This window comes from Macaca mulatta, chromosome 6 (genome assembly GCF_049350105.2).
Source record: "Macaca mulatta isolate MMU2019108-1 chromosome 6, T2T-MMU8v2.0, whole genome shotgun sequence".
NCBI lineage: Eukaryota > Metazoa > Chordata > Mammalia > Primates > Cercopithecidae > Macaca > Macaca mulatta.
Window position 1 is genome coordinate 121,016,040 of NC_133411.1, and position 15,323 is coordinate 121,031,362.

At 38.3% G+C, this 15,323-nt stretch overlaps 1 protein-coding gene across 2 annotated transcripts in view; it reads right to left on the minus strand.

Annotated features, from left to right (window-relative positions):
- EPB41L4A (erythrocyte membrane protein band 4.1 like 4A) overlaps nucleotides 1–15,323 on the minus strand; it is a 264,990-nt gene that overhangs the window by 67,009 nt on the left and 182,658 nt on the right. For both annotated transcript variants that reach the window (XM_078005099.1, XM_001101426.5), the window contains 3 exons: nucleotides 12,260–12,351; nucleotides 11,199–11,276; nucleotides 6,194–6,315 (listed from right to left, as the gene is read on the minus strand). In XM_078005099.1, the coding sequence (XP_077861225.1) occupies nucleotides 6,194–6,315; nucleotides 11,199–11,276; nucleotides 12,260–12,351 (292 nt within the window). The remainder of the gene's footprint in view (nucleotides 1–6,193; nucleotides 6,316–11,198; nucleotides 11,277–12,259; nucleotides 12,352–15,323) is intronic.

Consider the following 15,323-nt stretch of genomic DNA (forward strand, 5'->3'; position numbering starts at 1 on the left):
TTGCACACTGTGCACAAACCATCCTCTCAGAAATCATTTTCACAACCCTTTACACGCTCTGTTTGCAGCCCCTTCCACAGGGCAAGAATGGGAATGCCAAAAATGTCATCTTATCTTGCTTTTCAATAGTTCAAAGATTATGCTGCAAGTATTTGTGTGTTCAGTGAGATATTTTTAAGAACTTAAAATGCTGCATCAGATAATCAAAGTCTTGTGTATCCATCACAAATGGCTTCAACCATTACTCTTCCTATAGCTAATTATGAATTATACCCAAATATTCTGTCTTTATTGCCTACTTACAGCAGAGACTATCTCCTTTGACAGGAATCCAACTGTGTGAGTTGCCAAGAACTTGTCAGACAGAGGGTTGTACCAGGAGGGCATTCTTTCCTCCTGCCGTCCCTTTTCTGGCTTTACCCAAGCTCCTCTGAGGCAGTTTAGACTTGCAGGAATGCTCTGGCTGCCTGCCCTGGTGCTGACCTCCTCTGGGTGGGGAAGCAGGCTGCTGGGTGCAGGGCACTTGACTCTGGAATGTACTTCCTCATAAAGGTGCCAGGGCCTGCACTTGGTGAATTGTAAACACAATGGCTTTTTAGCTGCCAGGGTATTTATTACTCTTAATTGAGAGGTGAATAAACATGCTTTTTAAACTTACAGAGAACTGGGAGGCAAGTTAAGGGGACTAGTCATCTAGTTTGATTGAATTACTTTAACTTCGAAATTTAAAAAACAAGGATCTAAAGTAAAAACTCATTTAGTATAAATTAATGATACAAACTAACAAAAGTAATAACCTCCATCATGACTTTTTAAAAAATTATATACAAATGTTTTGTGTTTTTTGAAACACACCATATTTATTCATCTGCATATTTTCTGTGACTCCTATTGTGTTATAAATGGCAGAGGTGAATAGTTACATCAGAAACCACATGGCCTGCAAAGCCTAAAATATTATCTGGCCCTTCGTGAAAAATGTTTCCCTATTCCTACTCCACTAAATAACTCTTGTGGGTTTTTTTTGTTTGTTTGTTTTATTTATTTACTTTTATTTCAATGGTTTTAGGGGAGCAGGTGGTTTTTGGTTACACGGATAAGTTTTTTAGTGGTGATTTCTGAGATTTTGGTGCACCCATCACCCAAGCAGTATACACCGTACACAATGTGTAGTCTTTTATCCCTCACCCCCTCGTACCCTTCCACCCAAATCCCGAAAGTCCATTACATCATTTGTATGCCTTTGTGTCCTCATAGCTCAGCTCCCACTTAAAAATGAGAACATATAATATTTGGTTTTCCATTCCTGAGTTACTTCACTTAGAGTAACGGTCTCCAGGTCAGGCACTGTGGCTCACGGCTGTACTCCCAGCACTTTGGGAGGCCAAGGCAGGCGGATCGTGAGGCCAGGAGATCGAGACCATCCTGGCTAACATGGTGAAACTTCGTCTCTACTAAAAATACAAAAAATTAGCTGGGCATGGTGGCGGGCACCTGTAGTCCCAACTACTCAGGAAGCTGAGGTAAGAGAATGGCATGAACCCGGGAGGTGGAGCTTGGAGCTTGCCATGAGCCAAGATCGCGCCACTGCACCCCAGTCTGGGCAACAGAGCGAGACTCTGTCTCAAAAAAAAGAAAAAAAAAAAAAGAGTAACAGTCTCCAACCTGATCCAGGTTGCCTCGAACACCATTATTTTTGTTCCTTTTTATGGCTGAGTAGTATTCTATGGTATACATATTAATATAAACACCACATTTTCTTTATCCACTTGTTGGTTGATGGGCATTTAGGCTGGTTCCATACTTCTGCAAATACAAATTGTGCCATTATAAACATCATGTGCCAACTGTCTTTCTTATATAATGACTTCTTTTCCTCTGGGCAGATACCCAGTAATGGGATTGCTGGATCAAATGGTAGTTCTACTTTTAGTTCTTTAAGGAATTTCCATGCTATTTTTCCATAGTAGTTATTCTAGTTTACATTCCAACCAGCAGTATAAAAGTGTTACTTTTCACCACATCCACACCAACATCTATTATTTTTTAATTTTTTAATTATGGTCATTCTTGCAGGAGTAAAGCGGTATCTCATTGTGGTTTTGATATGCAACTTCCTGATAATTAGTGATGTTGAGCATGTTTTCACATGTTTGTTGGCCATTTGTACACCCTCTTTTGAAAATAGTCTATTCGTGTCCTTTGCCCACTTTTTGATGGGATTATTCTTTTTTTGTTGTTGTTGCTGATTTCAGTTACTCGTAGATTCTGGATATTAGTCCTTTGTTGGATGCAAAGTTTGTGAATATTTTCTCCCAGTCTGTAGGCTGATTGTTTACTCTGATCATTTCCTTTGCTGTGCAGAAGCTTTTTAGTTTAATTAGGTCCTATCTATTTGTTTTTGTTCTTACTGCATTTGTTTTTGGGTTCTTAGCTATGAACAGCTTTGCCTAAGCCAACATCTAGAAGAGTTTTACCAATGTTATCTTCTAGAATTTTTATGGTTTCAGGTTGCAGTGAACTAAGATTGGACCACTGTACTCCAACCTGGGCGGCACAGTGAGACTCCGTCTCAAGAAAAAAAGAGAAGTCAGGACAAAAGCAATTAAAAAATCAGAGTGAAAGGTGGTCTCAGCAAAGTCTTAGATTTTAACACAGTATTGTTTAATCCTCTTTTTAGAATAAAAATGATGAATAGACACCACTGTTTAAAATATATAAAGTCATCAATGCTTAAAGATATCACTACAATAATATTCACTTTAGAGCTATTTATGGTTTTCAAATTTTGAAACAGCTTAAATATCCAAGAATTAAAGATTGGTTGAATTGTCGCATCTCTATATCTACACAGTAGAAAATCATACATATATTAAAATGGCATTGTTGAGGAACATTTAAAGACTTAGAACATATCCATGAGGTATTATTAAATAAGAAAAGCAAGTTGAAAACTCACAATTTTACCACTTGTGTGAAAAAGATATACAACTGACCGAAAGGCTATATAATACAGTGCTACTACAAGGAGAATGAAGTTGAATATGAAAGGGGTTTTCTTTCTTTTTGGGAGAGAAGATTCTAAGTTTTCTAAATTTTAAAAAATAAGCATGTATTTTTATAATAATAAAAGCATAATACAGTCTACATTTTTAAAAGATCCACCTGCCAGGCACAGTGACTCACACCTGTAATCCTAACATTTTTGGAGGTCAAGATGTAAAGATCGCTTGAGGCTGGGAGTTTGAGACTAGCCTAAACAACACAGCAAGATCCCATCTCTACAAAAAATAAAAGATTAAAAAACATTAGCTGGGAGTGGTGCTGTGTGCCTGGAATCCCAGCTACACAGAAGGCTGAGGTGGGAGGATTGCTTGAGCCATGAGTTCGAAGCTACAGTGAGCTATGGCCACAATACTGCATTCCAGACTGGGTGACAATGTGAGATCTTGTCTCAAAAAAAAAAAAAAAAAAAAGAGAGAGAGAGATCCACCTGATGCTGGGAGGCTGTCCTCCAAAAAAGGCTGGGCTGTGCATTAGGGGGACAAGCTTACAACAAATCCTAGACTTCCTTCGTCTTCTGCTGCCCATGTGTAAGTAACACATAAGCTTCATGTAATTTGTTGCATATGAGCGTGTTCTCTCTTAATGGACTCAAACAAGTCGGTAACCAATGCCCAGTAAACTTACTCCACAGTAGTTTTAGCCAAACTGCCTTTTACGTCTTAGTTTCCTCATTAGCTGAAGGGAGGTAACAATAATAGTGATGTGGCAAGGTAATCTATTGCAAATTTAGTCATGTTTTATTCTTGTCAGTAGAACCACCAGAAAGAACTTTATTTTCTCCCAGCCCAACAAGAGGAAGGGAACTACAGTCAGACTTAATTTGACCTTAGAAGTATTAAGTCAGGTGATATTCTCACACACAGGAATGGCAGAATAAATTCATACACTTTTCTTCACAGGCTTGGCAAAAGGATTAACTGAAATGATAGACATTATAATGCTATGTCAATTTTCACACAATGTTCAGATGTTAATATTGTTACTAAAACTTTCATTTACTTCCTATTAATGTGCTAGACCCAGGAGACCTGGGCTCCTGCACCAGCCATACCTCTGAATAATTGCTAGAACCACATCTTCCTCATCCATAAAATGGATGTACTCTTTCCCTTGCCCCACCTCACAGGGTGAGGCTCAAACAAGATAATATCTGTGAAAGGACACTGGAGAGTGTTACACAAGGGTGATCTACAAGCAAGCCACAAACTAACGTCAGCGATATTACTTCACAGTAAAATTCTGTGAGCAATGAGCACTGAACATGGATTAAAGCTGATTGATTAGGTGGTTTTATTAAAGACACAGTGTCTTCATTAAACAAAAAAATCTGAATAACCCAAATGTCCATCAACAGTAGAATGAATAAATTGTCAAACACTAGAATACTCAGCAAGAAAAGGAACATGCTTTAGTACACACTGTATGTAATGTTGGCAGGAACAAGACACAAAAAAACACATACTATGATCCATTCATATAATGTTAAAAACAGGCAAAACAAACTAATTTGTTCAGGAAACACTGACAAATTATAATGAAAAGAAAGGAATGGGCCGGGCGTGGTGGCTCATGCCTGTAATCCCAGTACTTTGGGAGGCCGAGGCGGGTGGATCACGAGGTCAGGAGATCGAGACCATCCTGGCTAACACGGTGAAACCCCGTCTCTACTAAAAATACAAAAAATTAGCCGGGCGTGGTGGCGGGCGCCTGTAGTCCCAGCCACTCAGGAGACTGAGGCAGGAGAATGGCGTGAATCAGGGAGGCGGAGGTGGCAGTGAGCAGAGATCACTCCACTGCACTCCAGCCTGGGCGACAGAGCGAGACTCCATCTCAAAAAAAAAAAGAAAGGAATGAAATTACCACAAAGGCAAACAGAAGTTTCCTCTAACTGAGGGGAGGAAATGGTTATCAGAGAAACACCCATGTGGCACTTTGGGGATGCAGGCTAGATTAAACTTTGTATGTGTGTACACACATATGTATACATGTATGTATATGTCCATAAGTATATATATTTTATTTATATACTTTGCATACATATATTATGTTGCATAATAAAAGGCCAATAATAACAAGAAACCAACTGGATTCTGTACAAATGAAGCTCAAATTAAGTTACCTCAATAGTGTTCCTGTTTTTAAATTTGTATTTTTAATAGATAGGGGCCTCACTTTGTTGCTCAGGCTATACTGAAACTCCCAGGTTCAAGTGAGCCTTCTGCCTTAGCCTCTTGAGTATCTAGGATGACAGCCTCACCACCATGCCCAAAAGTGCTGGTTTTTTTGTTTTTTTTTTTTAAGACTCTTGCTAAGAGCTTTTTCAATTTCAACTCAAATACATCAAACTAAGAAATTATTCAGTTTAGCATTTTGTCTTGTGTGGTTTTTGTTTGTTTAAGAGACAGGGTCTCAGTCTATCACCCAGGCTGGAGTGTAGTGGCATGATCATAGCTCACTGTAACCTTGAATTCTTGGGCTCCAGCCATCCTCCTGCTTCAGCCTCCCAAAGCACTGACATTACAGGCATGAGCCATTGTGCCCAGCCAGTATTTTATTTAAAATAAAACCCCTTCAAAAAGAAAGTATGGAGCCAGGCATGGTGGTTCATGCCTGTAATCCTAGCACTTTGGTAGGCTGAAGAGAGACGATCACTTGAGCCCAAGAGTTTGAGAACACCCTGGGCAACACAGTGAGACCCTGTCTCCATAAAATAAAATAAAGTAAAATAACCAGGCATGGTAGTACGTGCCTATAGTCCCAGCTACCTGGGAGGCTGAGGTCGGAAGATCACTTGGACCCAGGAGGTCGAGGCAGCAGTGAGCTATAATCATGCCACTGCACTCCAGCCTGGTGACAGAGCAAGATTGTAACTCAAAAAAAGAAAAAAAAGAAAGTATAGTCATTAAGCAGGTCATGGTGATTCAAGATGACTATTTGTCTTCTTAATAATTACTGTCTGCTTGAACATTTCCAAGATCAAAATTGAAATTTCTAATATTAGAAAATTTTAATATTAGAAATTTCAGTAGAAAGACTATAGAGTTATAGACATCACTGAGTATATCTTACACTATCAGCCTAAAGAGAAACAAGGTTACATAGATAACTCAGGGGAGCCATGGCTTACCGGTTGGCTGTGTTTGTGCTATTCGCTTAGGGTAAGTCTTGCTTCGACTTCTCGTCACATTCTGATCAGGCCGGGGAAGTTGAATAGAAAGATCTCGGCTCATTTGCAAAGCTGTCCTGCCACTTGAAAGTGCAACATTTTGATTAGCAAAGGTAAAACCACACAGCCACAAAATTAAACAGATCATTCAGAACATCTGCCAAATATGGAGAGAAGAAAAAACACACAGACTCACTGGTTTTAAAATGATTCTCATTGCAATAGTGATCAAGGGAGTGGTTATGAAATTCTAGGAGGAGATTTACATTAGATAGAAGGAAAATCTTTCAGAGGAGGAAACAGGAAGAAAGGATTTATTAAAGGAGGAGTTCGATTTCCGTAGAATGATGGGCTAGAAATAAAGGTTGCTGATAGTCTTTAAGGTCACTAAATAATACAGAAATTAAGTTGGGCTAAACTGTGGAAGGGCAATGATTCCACATGAGCTCCATGTTGCACTCACACAGCAGGTTGTAAAGCATCCCCCACAGGACCACTCAGTAGAATTTTATTCTGGACTCTGCCATGGCACAATTAGCCATTTACTTGCCCACCTCGCCTGGGCCAGATCAAGTGTCCAGGAAGACTGAAAGCAGGCCTAGAACCCCATGCAAAGCACTACTGCCCTGCAGATTCCATGCGGATTCCAGGGCAGCTTTCCCTGGGGCTGGGTCAAACTTCTCAAGTAATTTTCCCAAGGAATCATGTGATTTAGTTTGCTGGATTTCAGTGAACATTCATCTTACTAACAATTTATTCCGCAACTGCTAAATTTGAGCAACTGAATGGCCCTGGCTTTCACGCAGGAAAATATCATTTAGGTACAGGAAAATCACATTTCTACAAGTCTAGTTTGATTCACCACAAGTACAGCCATCTATGAGAAGAAAAAAGTCTTTTAAGGGCCCCAAATCCTATTTATTTTACATTTACAGGATAAATACAGGTGAGTATCTCCCCCAAAAAACAGATTAAACAGACTTAAAATTCATCTTTCACGTGTTTCTGTGGAAGTTTCTCCTCCTCACTACCTCCTCTGCCTTTATTAAAAATGAAGATGCCTACAATCCTCATAAAAATGAATCTGCATTAGGCTAAGCTGGGACGTGTGGTATCAGCTACCAGGGGAATAAAGATGCCAGGGCGCATCCATGATGGTACTTCACGTTCAATAACAGTTCATGGAAATGTGGGAGGGGAGAGAAGCAAACTGACAGATTTTCTTTTGCTTAAAATGTAACTTCTTTTAAAAAGGTACACAGATTTCCAAAAAGCTAAAATTCACATAAAGTGCAAATGTTCATTATTATCAATGGTCTGGAGTATCAAGATAAGGCCTACTTTCAACAGACTCACTATTAACAGAAAGACTTGGGCACTGTGCACTTCATCTCACAGAGGAAAAAAGTTCCCCCTAAAAATATAACCCCATATGTGAACCACTGAGGCATTTCATAATCAGATTTTATTATCCAAATTTTTCTCATGGTTTCTCTCTCGGAACAAAGGACAAATGAGAAAATCATATCATAAGATTAGTAAGACTGAGGACCAGAAGCGTAAAGTGATTTGCCACAGGCTGTACAGGACCGAGCACTAGAACAAGCTTTCTGAACGCCAGCTGGTCAGTATGGCATAGCCTGGTGGCATGGGAGAAGGAACAGCACATGTAGCTGTTGGGTTTGAAGTTGCAAGCCCTGTTTAAAGCAAAGCTCTGCCTTTTCCTAGCTGCGTGATCTTCAGAAGGTTATTTGTAAAAATCCTTGCAGCCTTGTTTTCCTCATTTATATTTCTACTTGTTCTTACAATTTCCTGGCAGAAGTATTCTTGTATAGCATCCTATTTCCTTGTAGCAGAAAGTAATTGACAAGTATAGAGATTTACAGTGTAAGGTGACGAAAGTCCCTACGCATGTCTGGTGGCTCTCTGTTATGACAGGACAGAGCTTTATTTCTGTGATCAACCACTTCCCTGCTGCCTCTGGCATACACACACCCCTCTGCATGCTGGGTGGCAGTGCCAGCAGGCCCTGTGGCCTCTAAATGAGATAGAAAGAAAAGAACAAGAGTAGAAATACTCAGGTTCAAAGTCCTAGCTTTGCCACTTACTGCTTAGGGACCCTTAATTACTTTACTTTTGGAGGCTCCAATTTCTCATCTATATAAAGGGGGATATGAAACCTCTTTGGCAGGTCATTGTGTGGATTAAATAAAGCTGCACATGTGAAAGCAACAGACACAAAGGAGGTTCTTATGAGAACTTGGTCTCTCTTCCATGCTTCATAGAATGTGAAATCTCATGACAGCTCCTGTGAGTTAAGTCCTACAAGGAGGATCTGGGTTCCCAGGGGAGTTTCTAAGCCCTCCTTCTCAATTCTCGAGTGTAAATTCTACACAGCTCATTAATTCATCAAAACTAGGAGCACCCCACAAAGTTAATGACAGGTAAAGGCAAGGTTAATTTGTAAGGGGCTCAGGGAAGATAGCAATGTATAACAAAATGTTTAATCAAAGATTTCTATTTCAGATTATTGGTCTCTGGTAATAAAACAACAACAACAACAAAAAGTATTAGAACATCAGATTTCAGCTCAGCCTTTCCACACAAATTTAATTTTTAATCTTAATTGTCCCATATCACTAAAAAAGTCCAATTTTTCCCTTAAGTAAGCACTAGTTTTCCCAAAAAGTGCCACTGTCCTTGGCATTTTGCAAGACCTAATATGCAAGAGAGAGTAAAGACTAGAACTCTTGTCTTCCTCCATCACACACATGTACATGCACAACCACAAAGACACTAACACACCACTATAAACACATACACAATTACACACACAAACACACCCAGACACCTGCATTCATACACTGCAGCCACTTGTTAGGCTGTTCTTTATACCCTATTATTTAAAAGCCTGCAGGGTGAAAAGAGGAGAATGTGATTCCAGAGCTCTGCTTTCATTCCAGGATATCTCTGGAATGTCTCAAGAAAGTGGCAGGCATATTGTGCTGGTTAAACTCTGGTTGCTTGCCCTCTTTTGACAATAAACAGTCTGTATGCTAATGACCCCCCAGCAATCAGAGACTTATCCCTGCCTAAGCCCTGGGCATCGTCTTTCTTCCAAGGATGGTGCAATGTTAGTGTTTCCTACATACAGACATGTAGATTTAAGATTCATTAAGACTTACTAGGCAGTTAACATCAGCCACAAAATTAGAACAGATTTAGCATGGCCTCCAATTTTGCAAAGGTTACTTTTAATCACTTCCTTGGAAGAAATGATATTTAATATGCAAAATCCAATAACTTCCTAATAATAATTCCCAGTAGCCACAACATTTGCATTTCAATAAATTTGAGAAATCGGGTATGGCTAACTTTGTGGAAGCCAACAACAGCATATGTTAAACAGGATAATTAAAATTTTAATAGTGTGAACATTAAGACAGATGTCTTTCTACCCGCTCCATTTCAGGGACAAGGAGACATTCTCTCTATAACCCTGGTGGTGTTTTTATGCCACAACTGGAAGAACAGTCCAAATACTGACTATTACCTGCTCTTCTCAATATAAACATAAATAATACTTCCTTAAATTCTTCATAATTGTATCACCATCTACAGAACAACAGTGAAAACCTAAAGATTAAACATGAACATATCAATGAATACCTCCATGTAAATTCCAAGAATATCTATAATACCATGACACAAGTATTTTTTAGTCATGAAATGAGCAAATTTTCAACTAAATAATATGTAAAGATGAATGCACTGAATATTTAATATTCCTCACCCTTTTATTGATTATCTTTAATCTCAAATTCAAGACCCAAAAAGTACATTATAAAAGAGAATTAAAATCTAGCATAGAGGACTACTGTCCTGAAAATGCTTGCCTTGGCTTTTTTTGTACCTCCTAAGGGAGCATTTCATTCAATGATGTCTCCAATGGAACTGACAAAAGTGTTCCATCTCTGTGACTCTAGGTGGCACTTCCCCACCCTGCTTGGGTTTTACAAGGCCCGGGGACCTCCCTCATTGTTTGAATAATACTATAGCTCTTTGAAGGCAGAAGTGGGTAGGTCTGATTCTTTGTATCTGTGGGTACCGAATACCATGCCCTGCACATCACAGGCTCTCTCCATTGAACAGAATGAATTGAAACAAGACAAATTCTTTTTCAAAATATAGAACCCACTCTCATTTTTAATGCTGGTATTAGAAAAAGACATCAGCACCTGCCTAGTTGTATGACAATCAGGCTTTTTCCACAACAGGCTAACAGTTTGCCTAATGGTTATAAACATGAGCTCTGCAGTTAGAGCGCCAGAGGATGGATCCCACTGTCCTGCCTCCTAGTTGGATTACCTGGAGAAGAGACTTGACCTCTTTGAGCCTTAGTGTCCTCATACATTAATGGAGCTAATATTACAGAAGATTGATAATTAAATGAAGCAATGAATGGAAAACATGTATCACAGTACGTAGCACTTAGTAACTGCTCAATAAAGTTGAGATATAATTGCTAGCATTACTACATGCAGGCTTTATGCTACAGAAAAAACATGGTTTGATGCACAATATAAAAAGTATACATTGTATTAAATTAGGGGATCAACTGAATGTCTTAAAAACACAATTAGTTACTATTCAGAACATCAGATTGTTTCATAATCACAAAACACACATAATTAAAAATAAGTGATAACTGTATCAAAATGAATTTCTGAAGATAATAAACTTTATGATGGTCTAAAATCCCACAACACAGCTAATGCAAATGTTAAATACAATTAAATCTTGAAAATCATGTTTGTTGAGAAAGTTTTAATAAACCGTTATGCTTACAAAACACACTGGCAATGCAAGAAAAAATAAAAAATAAATCAAAAACTTCATTGAGCATAACAGCTGAATTAAGTATTTATTTACAAACACATCCCCCCAAGGAAAAAGTGTCATTTACCTGTAGCGGTGCTTATAACGTATGGATCCAAACTTGCTGAGTTTTCTTGACAGTGAATTAGATTCATTTTCTGGCATTCTAATCAATTTGTAAAAGAAAATCAGACAAAGACTCAACGTTACAGGCATTCTGGGCCACCCCTTACTCCTAACACAAACTTTATAAAGGACCCCAGCCACTTTATTAGAATACTTCTCCAACATCATGCTATTCATACTCCATGAGGATGAAACAGGGAAGAACTCAATTTTGTTTCCATTTAAAAAACAAAAACAAAAAATAAAGCTTAATGTATCACCAGCTAAATTTTTGTTTTATCTTTGCAACATAAAGACATGAAACAAGGAAAAAGTATCCCCACAATCCAAAGGTCAGTTCTCTAGTTTCATCTGACCTGACCTCCCAGGAGGACTGCATGCAGTTGCCAGCACCTTATTCATCAAGACATTCTCTTTCCTCGTTTCCCAGGATACCACACACTCTTCTGACTGCTCCTTCTCATACTCTAGACTGGCTCATCCTGGCCTGTAATGTCGGGAGGGGCCACCAAGCTCAGTCCTTGGAGTTCTGCTTCTCTCTCCACTGTTTCCACTGGTGACCTCATCCAGCCACTTCTGTAAATACCTACTTAAGTGACATCATCAACTTTGGTCTTTCCAGTGAGCCTTGTATACCCAACTGCCTTATCACATTTCTACCTATACGGCTGATAGGCTGATAAAATTAATTATGCACAGAACACTCCATTTCCACCAATACTACATAGGTGCTAATAATGGCTGCACATTTTACATAAACCTAAAAATATTACCTCGATCCTTTCTTGTAGTATCAAAGATATAACTGTATCTTTGCGTATAAGTACCTATGTGTATATACATGTACACATGCATGAATATATGTGTGCATGTTTGTATTAATATAATCCAGAGAATTAGGAATTGAGAAAATTAATAAAAGGGAAACAATTCCAAATTTGTTTGTAGACAGAATTCCTTTTATAAAAACAAATGCCATTTTCATTTATTAAAACAACAAACAAAATTTTTACATCAATTTACCTAAAAAATGTATGATGTTCCACACTGCACTTCCAGAGATGCTTGCAAGCAGTTTTACTTCGAGCTTCAAAAAAGAATGAGGTTTCATTACACTAAGAGAGAAAGAGAGAGAGAGAATATGAATAATGACCAGGGAAGGAAGATAGCATTCTTCAAGTAACAGCTCCCTTTAGGTAACAAAAATTCAAGCAGAGAGATTATTGAAAATATATAAAGAATAATTGTCTCTTGATAACTATTTTTGGAGAAGTGCATTAAAATCACCTTCCATCAATTAAAATGTTATAAATTCCATTTAAATCTTAAAGCACCTTTATTACCTACTTTTACATTGCCCCATGACGATAGACAGTTTGGACAGTGGCGGTGAAATACTATAAAATCTCCCTCATAAACAGCCACTAATACAGGAAAAGCACAGACCATGTGAAATCAAAACCCAATCAAAAGAAGATGCCCATAAATCCAGTCCTTAAGTGTATTACTTTCAGGGATGAACAAGTCACACATAAAGCAATGAGTAAAGAACCTCAGGAAGAACCACCAGAAGGAGTGAACAACCCAGCAGCATCATCTGGAAAATTAAATAACGTCTCTGATGCCATAGTTCTCCATTCTACATCAAGTTACTGAGTGGATCAAATTAAACAATATGCATATGTACAGTATCATATAATAGGTGTATAATACATGTTAATTATTTTAATCCAGTAGTTACTTGATTCTTTATATTTAATATGTAAGAAATAAAACAACATTGAAGGTACAAATCAGCCCTCTATATCCAAAGGTTCCACACATGCAGATTTAGCCAACTTGAATCAAAAATATTCAGAAAAAAAAAACAAATTTAAAAAGCAATAGAGCATAACAACTATTTACACAGCATGTATATTATGTGAGGAATCATAAGTAATCTAGAGATGACTTAAAGTATATGGGAAGATGTGTGCAGGTTATATGCAAATACTACACCATTTATATAAGGAACTTGAGCATCCTCAGACTCGGGAGGAAGGTTTCTGAAACCAATACCCTGTGGATGCTGAGGAGCAACTGTACAAGCATACCTTGGAGATACTGTGGGTTCAGCTCCAGACTACTGCAATAAAGTGAATATTGCAATAAAGTGAGTTGCACATATTTTTTGGTTTCCTAGTGCATGTAAAAGTTGTTTACACTATACTGTAGTCTATTAAGTATACAATAGCACTATGTCTTAAAAACAACAACAACAACAACATATATACCATAATTTAAAAATACTTGATTGGTGAAAAATGGTAAAAGTCATCTGAGCTTTCAGGAAGTCATAATCTTTTTGTTGATGGAAGGTACTGCCTCAATGCTGATGGCTACTGACTGACCAGGGTGGTAGTTGCTAAAGGTTAGAGTGGCTGTATCAATTTCTTAAAATGAGACAACAATGAAGCTTTCTGTGTTAATGGACTCTTCCATTCAATAAAGAATTCTTTGTAGCACATGATACTGTTTGATAGCGTATGACTCACAGAAGAACTTCTTTCAAACTTGGAGTTAATCTTCTCAAACCCTACCACTTCTTTATCAATTAAGTTTGTGTAATATTTTAAATCCTTTGTTGTCATTTTAAAAATGTTCACAGCATCTTCCCCAGGAGTAGATTCCGTCTCAAGAAACCACTTTTGCTCATTCATAAGAAGCAACTCCTTATTCCTTGAAGTTTTATCATGACATTGCAGCAATTAAGTTATACCTTCAGGTTTCACTTCTAATTCTAGTTTTCTTGCTATTTCTACCACATCTGCAGTTACTTCCTTCACTGAAGTCTTGGACCCCTCAAAGTCATCATGAGGGTAGAAATCAACTTCTTTCAAACTCCTGCTAATCAGAATAATTTGACCTCCTGCCATAAATCATAAATTATTTTAAGAGCATCCAGAATGGTTAATATTTTCCAGAAGTTTTTCAATTTGCTTTGTCCAGATCCATTAGAAAAATCATTATCTATTGCATCAATAGCTTGTAAAATGTATTTCTTAATAATATTTGAAAGTCGAAGTTACCTCTTGATCCATGGGTTGCAGAAGAGATATTGTGATAGCAGGCATGAAAACAACATTAATCTCCTTGTACAATTCCATGAGAACTCTAGAGTGACTAGGCGCATTGTCGATGAACAGCAATATTTTGAAAGGAATCTTGTTTTTCTGAGCAGTAGATATCAACATTGGGTTTAATATAGTCACTAAGCCGGCCCGGGAGCGGTGGCTCACACCTGTAACCCCAGCACTTTGGGAGGCTGAGGCAGGCGGATCACTTGAGGTCAGGAGTTCAAGACCAGCCTGGCAAACATGGCAAAACCACATCTCTACTAAAAATACAGAAATTAGCCGGGTGTGGTGGCAGGTGCCTGTAATCCCAGCTACTCAGGAGGCTGAGACAGGAGAATGCCTTGAATCTGGGAGGCGGAGGTTGCAGTAAACCAAGATCATGCCACTGCATTCCAGCCTGGGTGACAAGAATGAGACTCTGTCTTGAAAAAAAAAAAAACATACACACACACATATGTGTGTATATATATATGTATTTTTTTCTAAGCCATCCTGTAAACAGATGGGCTGTCATCCAGGCTTTGTTGTTCCATCTATAGAGCACAGAGTACAGTTATCATCATTTGCATGGACCCCAGAATTTTCTGAATGGTAAATGAATATTGGCTTCAACTTAAAGTCAACAGCTGCAGTAGAAAAGAATAAGACAGTCAGCCTGTCCTTGGAAGCTTTAACGCAGGCATTGACTTCTCCTTATAGCTATGAAAGTCCTAGATGGCATCTTCTTCCAATAGAAGAAGGCTGTTTTGTCTCCACTGAAAATCTGTTGTTTAGTGTAGCCATTTTCATCAATAATCTTAGCTAGATCTTCTGGATTACCTGCTACAGCTTCTAAATCAGCACTTGCTGCTTCACTTTGTACTTTTTATGTTATGGAGATGGCTACTGTCCTTCAACCTCATGAACCAACGTCTGCTAGCTTCCTACTTTTATTCTGCAGTTTCCTCACCTCTCTTAAACTTCAGAGAATT